Source organism: Amphimedon queenslandica, unplaced genomic scaffold (genome assembly GCF_000090795.2).
Source record: "Amphimedon queenslandica unplaced genomic scaffold, v1.1 AMPQUscaffold_12951, whole genome shotgun sequence".
In the NCBI taxonomy this organism is placed as follows: Eukaryota; Metazoa; Porifera; class Demospongiae; order Haplosclerida; family Niphatidae; genus Amphimedon; species Amphimedon queenslandica.
Window position 1 is genome coordinate 42,422 of NW_003546813.1, and position 7,795 is coordinate 50,216.

Here is a 7,795-nt window from a genome sequence, read left to right on the forward strand (position 1 = left end):
CGCCCTCATGCAGCAGCTTGTATAGGGCCGTTCGATACTCTCTTTAATATTATATACTCTTGATAATACATGTTAATAATTATTTTATAAATTTGTATTTTTTCTTTTATTATATTCCAGGTAAGTGATTTGGAGCATCAGTTGATAACTAAATCAAGTGAAGCAGATACTGTCATACAACAACTGACAACAATTGAAGTGAGACTATGATGATGATTGATGGGTGTGGCCTCCATTAATTAATTAATGCATTATTAATAGAATGAACTGGAGACACTAAAAGATGAGTTGCTCTATAAAGATGATCTGTTGACTGGAAAAGATAAAGAAACACTGGAACTAAATCAGACAATAAAGTCACTCCAGACCAACCTTCAGGTATGTACATGTACATGTACTGGCTATGTACTGTTGTCATCTCTCAGGAATTGGAGGATGTGGTTGCTATGGAGACGGATAAATCTGATAGGTTGATGAGGGAGAGGGCGGGGTCAGAGGATGAGCTGACACTAGTGATGAATGAGAGGGCAGGACTAATGAAAGAACTGACTTCATTGAAAGAAGAATATGAAAGCAAGGTAATAATAACACTATGTACCTGTACATGTACATATACAGTACAATCTGACAGCAGTCCCTGTACTATAGTACAGGCCACAGGGTCACGGGCCAAATTTTACCAAAAATGAAAAGTAAAGATTTCCCCATTCTTATTACATTTCCTTACATGTTCTTATGCTGGGTAGAAAGTTTGAGCTAATTCCGATCAAAATTGGATTTTTTATGAATTTTAAAAGTTGCTCCAAAATCGGACAAAAGTCCCTGTACTATAGTACAGGGATTTTTGCTAAATTTCACCAAAAATGAAAAGTAGAGAATTCTCCATTTTTATTACATTTCCTGATACTATACATGTTCTTATGTTGTGTAGAAAGTTTAAGCTAATTCCGATCAAAATTGATTTTTTTTATAAATTTTAAAAGTTGCTCCAAAATCGGACAAAAGTCCTCGTACTATATTACAGGGATTTTTGCCAAATTTTACCGAAAATGAAAAGGAGAAAATTATTCATTTTTGTTATATTTCCTGATGTATACATGTGCATGTTGTTATTTATTTATTTATCATCATTAGGTTAATCTCTTGTCTGATGAGTTACAGTCATTAAGTTCCAGTAGTTCATTATTACAGTCCCAGTGTTCAGATCAATTATCAATTATTAATGAATTAACACAGTCAGTCTCCTCACTAAAGGACTCTAATAATACCAACGGGGCACTCCTTGATAATATGAGACTGGAGCTTGAGGAAAAGGGGAGGAGCCTATCTGTTGCTATGACAACCAACGAAGAACTGGTGAGTGTTTATAATGTACCAGTATAAGCCACACCCACTTCCTGTTACTATCGACAGGTCAATAAAGTTGATAGTTTATTAATTGACATTTCATCTAATAAAGAGAAACATAATAAAGAAATACAAGCTAAGGATATTCAGGTAATTGTTTATTTATTTATTTATTTATTTATTTACTTGTTTGTTTGTTTGTTTTTAGTGTGAAATTCTTGTTGAAGAAGTTGATTATTTAAATAAATTATTAACTGAGTTACAAACTAAACTGGAGACAGCAGAGAAAGAGAGTGAAGAGAAGACACAATCCAAAGCAGCAATGGAAGAACAGGTAACTAGTTACTGGTAGATATAGAGGGAGTGTAGGAGACTGCTGGTCTCTCGTGTATTGGGTCTAGGTCTTCTTACATCTTCCATTTTTAGTTAGATTCATCTTTTAAAATATTTCTATGTCTAATATTAGTATTACATGTACCTGTATTGTGTATTCCTGTTACAGTTATTAGTGAAGGAGACTGAGATACAGCAGTTGAAGGATCATCAAACTGAAAAGGAACAGCTACTGGAGCAAGTTAGTACCGATATGATGTACATGTACATGTATGCTCCTCCCCTTTCCTTATAAGGTAAGGTCCATCACTGATGATGACGATATTTTTGGATTTTTTGATACTCAAACTGAACGACTGATGGGGCTGGAATCAGACAAGAATCAATTGAATTTGATAATTAACGAGCTACAAGAAATAATTGATAATAATAATGAAAAGATTAGAGAACAAGAAGTATGGAATTATTATTATTATTATTATTATTATTATTATTATTATTATTATTATTATCATCAATAGGTTGAATTATCATATTATTCTGAGTTAAAGAGAGATCACGAGTTATTGAAGACTCAGCAGCTGTCACTGGAATATAAACTGGAGACATACCAAACTGAACACATTAACAGGTAGTGGGTGGAGCTAGTTATTAAGTACTAGTTATTAATTACTGGTTATTAATAGTGAAGGAGAGTTATTAAAGAGATTGGAGTCACTGAAAGAAGACAATGAGACATTACAAGAAAGAATTAATGCACTAACAATGGAGAATGATACCATCAGCATAAGACTTGAAGAAACTACACTGGAGTGAGTGTATGGGGTAATTAATAATGTATTAATTAATTAATAATTATTAATAGATTGACTAGTTGTAAAGGAAGACTATCATTATCAGAAGAACAGCTGAACAGGTACTTACTCTATATATACTACTGAGTGATGAGTGACACTGATTGGTACTGATCATTGATTCATACTGATCACTTTGATTGGTACTGATCATTGATTGTGTGTTTAGGTTACAGGAACAAGAAGAATTGACTTTTAAAGAGAAAGAGGAGCTTCGATCATCACTGGAAATATTACAAGAAGAGAAGTCAAAGCTACAACAAGTTAGTAGAGGAACTTTAGCGTCATGATACAACAGTTACTGTAGGATTAATGGTTGTTAGTATACATATCAGTAATGAGTGTTCAGTATTGGTGTGTGGTAGTGAATGATATATCTATTGTATATTGACTAGGAGTATCAAGAGATAGTGAAGGAGAATGCTTCACTGTCAGGTCATCGTAACTTGAGACAAAGGATACAGTTCCATGCTGACCTCAAGGAGAAGTACCACAAACTACTTGAAGTAACAAACAAATAATAATATTAATAGTAATAATAATAATAATAATAATAATATTAATAATAATAATAATAATAATAATAATAATAATAATAATAATAATAATAATAATCATTTATTTTCTTGTCTGCTTTCTGTAGTTCTTCTAATTCTCTAAGGACCTCTCCCTTTTTCTTTCTATGTTATTGTTTACTCCTCTGTGTCTTATAATAATAATAATAATAATAATAATAATAATAATAATATTAATGATAATGTTGTTGTTGTTGTTTAGGATCACAGGGTGTTGGAGGAGAAGTTCCAGTCCAATTCAGCAGCTGTGGCTCAAGCACTACTGCTGAGTAAAGAACAACCGGTACCATCACAACAAAGAATGACCAGGAGCAAACTGAAGGGGAAGGAGAACATTAGCAAAATAGTTTAATATGATTATTATTATTATTATTATTATTATTATTATTATTAGTATATTTATTTAGTTTATTATTGTTTTTCAACCCTTTACTTTATAATAAATGCTGTTTAACTTATTAATTATTCATTGAAGTGGGTGTGTCTATCCTGGGAAGGATCAGGAGTGCCCGGGCCGGTTCTTTTGTCTAGAATAAAAATGGGTGCTACTTTGAAGTCCCTCGTTTACCTTGTGAAAGAAGCTCTCTTCACTTCAAAACACATTAACTACATCATGATACTGATACTACTAATGGAGAGTATCCTAGTGCCAGTGATTGTATGGAAAGTACCTTGTAAGCAGTGATAATAATAATTATTATATTAATTATTATATTTATTAATTAGATACTGAAATTGATTGGAAGGCTTACATGTCTGAGGTTGAAGGATTTCTGAATGGAACCAGAGACTATTCTAAACTTAGAGGAGACACCGGACCCCTTGTGTATGTAATTAACTGAGTGGGCGTACATTTAGTACATGTAGTATTAATAACTATATTACCAATAGGTATCCAGGAGGTTTCCTGTACATATATTCAATATTGTATTATCTTACTTCAAGAGGATCTGACATTAGATCAGCTCAAGTTATATTCTCTCTCCTCTACCTCCTCAATATGACTCTGGTACTCCAGATATACAAGAAACTATCTAACGTAAGTCTGACCATGGTTGCTATGGTAACTGTGTCATTGCCATGGTTACATGTATTCATTCCTCCGTTAGTTGGTGTCCTTCCCTCCGGTCCTCCTCCTCTTCCTCTCCCTCACTGGTTACAGGGTACACTCCATTTTTGTATTGAGACTTTTTAACGATACTGTTGCCATAGCAACCCTTCACATGGCCATCCTCCTACTAATTAATAATTATTGGAATATGGGATGTATAATGTACAGGTAAGATATTAAATGTATTATTATTATTATTATTATTATTATTATTATTATTATTATTATTATTATTATTATTATTATTATTATTATTATTGGTGTCTCTTCATTGATGTAGTGTTGCTGTTTCTATTAAAATGAATATATTACTCTATAGTCCTGGATTAGGGTTTATATTAATGAAGAGATTTGGAATTAAAGAAACAATAAAGAAAATAACTTTATGTGGACTAGTACAGGTAATAACTGTATTCATGAACATGTGGAGAAAAAATGGAGAATTCTCTACTTTTCATTTTTGGCAAAATTTGGCCCATGACCCTGTACTATAGTACAGGGACTGTTGTCCGATTTTTGAGTAACTTTAAAAATTTGTAAAAAAATCCGAAGTTCATCGGAATCAGCTCAAACTTTCTACACAACATAAGTGCATGTATATGCATCAGGGAATGTAACAAATTGAGGAATTTTTTACTTATTAATTTTGGCAAAATTGGACAAAAATCCCTGTACTATATAGTACAGGGACTTTTGTTTGATTTTGGAGCAACTTTAAAAAATCATAAAAAATTCAAACTTTATTGGAATCCGCTCAAAATTTCTACACAACATAAGAAAATGCATATGTATCAGGAAAAGTGATAGAAATAAAGAATTCTGTCCTTTTTCATTTTTGGTGAAATTTGACTCAAGACACTGTACTATAGTACAGGGACTTTGGCCCAATTTTGGAGAAACTTTTAATTCATAATTATGTTATTTTTAGGTTGTTATTGGTTCTCCATTTCTCTTATCTCATCCTGTATCATACTTGATGATGTCATTTGATGTCACTAGAGTGTTCCTTTATAAATGGACTGTGAACTGGAGGCTAGTACCTGAAGAAGTGTTTGTATCAAGATGGTTCCACTCCTCATTATTAATAATACACTTATTATTAATTATACTATTTATTAATTATAAATGGATGAAGTAGGTCCCATTAATTATCAAGTACATGTATATACTGATGATATTCTTGTTCAGGTCAATGAGGTACAGAGACCTGTTCTCATGGTCCAGTAATGGATCAATGGCTACTAGTGAAGGTATGGGCTCATCAGTAATAGTGTCCATTATACACTGGATGAGTACATGTACTCTAGTATTAGTAATGTTCATGTATTAGACTGTCTGTATTAGTAGTCTGGGGTCTATGCATACAGTAAGTGACTATGAGTATAAAGTATAGGAGGTCCTCTAATAGCAGTATATGGACAATTGTTTAATGATTACTGATGATGGATAGTCCTGTATTAGATTATTATACAATATTAGTCCTTATTGTATCTATTCTCCTACTGATAGAACTGGTCTATTGTATGTATGTGAGTAACTTCATTGGATTAATGGTCTCCAGGTCACTCCACTATCAGTTTTATGTTTGGTATTACTATACACTACCAATACTGATGGTATGGGCCAGGATTAATACCCTAATTAGGTGAGTGGGTGTATGTTAGGGGGTGTGGTTAATTTCCTTTTATTTTTAGTATGTTACTGCTGGTTGGTATGGAGTATTGTTGGAATGTGTTCCCATCAACTGTGTATTCATCATTACTGCTACACATCATTCATATCATTATTATTAGTAATTTATTTATTCATAAAAGAAAATAAATAATTGTATTAACAAACTAACATTGTAATAGTATTATATCACTATTGGTAGTGGTTTGTGTGGTTGTTCTTTTCTGTGTCTATCAATCAATGTCTTCTTTTGATCTTCAAAAGTATCCACCAGGAGACAAGTGTATTTAATCTCAATATATTCAAGTGATGGATGGATGAAGATAGTTTCATATAAATGTTGTACTAGTTTTATCCAGTTAGGTTGAGATGACTTTTTATTAATATATCTACACTCTATCCTCAGTAGTCTGATGGTTGTATGTGACTGTAACATGTTAGTAACAGCAGGTAGTACCTGTTCATAAAACAATGGTGTCATTATTTGTTTCTTCTCTTCCTTACTACAGTTACTGTATGACTGATCTGGTTTGAAGTTCACTTTAAGTTCTGTGAGATTGTTCTTTTGAGAGATGACATTAATAAAAGTTGTTATCTCTTCATTCAGTGGAATGGATACACTCAACTGCTGTAGACTGGTGTTGTGTCTGAGACCAGTTGTTAGGAAGGAAAGGAATGAACTGGGAATGAGAATGAAGCTATACTCAGTATCAATCTCAAAGTATTTTAATGTTTGATTTTGTGTTAGCATGTCTTGTAGATTAGTACCAGTATTAAATTCCCATAACCATATCTCCACATTCAGAGCTTTAAGTGTAGCATTGGTTTGTAGAATAGTAAATAGTTCAATAGCACTCTCAGCTGTGTCTAGTGGTAAAGTAAGTGTATGTAGACTGGGATGAGAGGGAAATAGAAGATGTGGTGGGTATGGATCAGGTAGTATCAGACAGTGTAATCCTTTGATATGTGGAAGGAGTGATGATGTCATCAGTTTACTACTCCACCATCTTCCTCCTATCTCTAGAGCAGTCAGTGGTGTGTTCACCTCTACTATGTCCAGTGATGATGGTAGGATTTTATCAGGTATGCTCAGTGAAAGAGCTTGTAATGTGTTGTTGTCCTTTAGTAACTGCTCTATTACTCCATCAGGTATAGAAGAAGGATCATTACGCATATAACCAACATGTATTGTTAATGATGTTATTGTTTTATTTCTTGTTACTCCTCTAATGACACTGATAATGGTACTTGTTATTTCATTCTCTCCAGTATAATACTCCATCTTCATTTCTTGTAGTGTTGAATTCATTTCTATACATTTCTCAAGTTCAGTGCACTTGTCTGTGTAGCATGTATTGTCAACTATTGGTATAGTAGGATATACCATTATTAAGTGCAGTATCTTTATTTGAGGAAGATTGAGGAACTGTAACAATACAAGACAGGGAACATATTGACCAAATAATAATACACAGTAGCACTTCTGAATATTGCATAGAAGTGATGATTGTAATAATTTGTGTATTAATTCATCAGTGGGTTCATACAATTTTATCTCCAATCCCTTACATTGGGTTTGTAGTAATATGGTGTGTTCATGTGATATGTAATTATGTACATCCTCCAGGTGCAATGTTGTGTTGGAATTGTTTATACAATAACTGAGACACAACCAGTCAAACAATGATAATGATACTCTATTCAGACACAGTGAGTGGTTGTTGATGGATTGTGCTAATACTTGACATAATGTTGTGTTCTGTGATTCATACAGGAGTTGAAGAAGAAGAATGGGAACATTGTCAAAATCATCAGAACTGATGTGATTATCTATGAGGGGGCCTATTCTAATCTCAGGATTCTGATAGAAGTAGGAGAGATGACAAGTCTCAAATCTAAACAAT

At 33.0% G+C, this 7,795-nt stretch overlaps 2 protein-coding genes across 4 annotated transcripts in view; both read left to right on the forward strand.

Moving 5' to 3' along the window:
- LOC100637729 (kinesin-like protein KIF15) overlaps nucleotides 1-3,567 on the forward strand; it is an 8,581-nt gene extending 5,014 nt beyond the window's left edge. Inside the window, exons 24-37 of one of the 3 annotated variants that reach the window (XM_020002261.1) lie at nucleotides 121-198; nucleotides 262-378; nucleotides 426-578; nucleotides 1,135-1,356; nucleotides 1,414-1,497; nucleotides 1,556-1,681; nucleotides 1,850-1,921; nucleotides 1,977-2,135; nucleotides 2,202-2,311; nucleotides 2,367-2,492; nucleotides 2,546-2,596; nucleotides 2,704-2,797; nucleotides 2,930-3,040; nucleotides 3,312-3,567. In XM_020002261.1, the coding sequence (XP_019857820.1) occupies nucleotides 121-198; nucleotides 262-378; nucleotides 426-578; nucleotides 1,135-1,356; nucleotides 1,414-1,497; nucleotides 1,556-1,681; nucleotides 1,850-1,921; nucleotides 1,977-2,135; nucleotides 2,202-2,311; nucleotides 2,367-2,492; nucleotides 2,546-2,596; nucleotides 2,704-2,797; nucleotides 2,930-3,040; nucleotides 3,312-3,461 (1,653 nt within the window). In that variant the 3' untranslated portion in view covers nucleotides 3,462-3,567. Of the gene's footprint in view, nucleotides 1-120; nucleotides 199-261; nucleotides 379-425; nucleotides 579-1,134; nucleotides 1,357-1,413; nucleotides 1,498-1,555; nucleotides 1,682-1,849; nucleotides 1,922-1,976; nucleotides 2,136-2,201; nucleotides 2,312-2,366; nucleotides 2,506-2,545; nucleotides 2,597-2,703; nucleotides 2,798-2,929; nucleotides 3,041-3,311 lie in introns of those variants that run through there. The other 2 variants (XR_002186810.1, XR_002186811.1) reach the window with 2 other exon arrangements.
- A 23-nt stretch (nucleotides 3,568-3,590) lies between these two features.
- LOC100637852 (lethal(2)neighbour of Tid protein-like) lies at nucleotides 3,591-6,020 on the forward strand (the record flags this gene model as incomplete). Its single annotated transcript, XM_003389798.3, has 9 exons — nucleotides 3,591-3,783; nucleotides 3,836-3,935; nucleotides 4,001-4,148; nucleotides 4,219-4,388; nucleotides 4,501-4,621; nucleotides 5,149-5,354; nucleotides 5,409-5,470; nucleotides 5,730-5,865; nucleotides 5,915-6,020. Coding segments are annotated over exons 1-9 (1,185 nt in total), but the record flags the coding sequence as incomplete, so codon positions are not given.
- Between the last annotated feature and the right edge of the window lie 1,775 nt (nucleotides 6,021-7,795).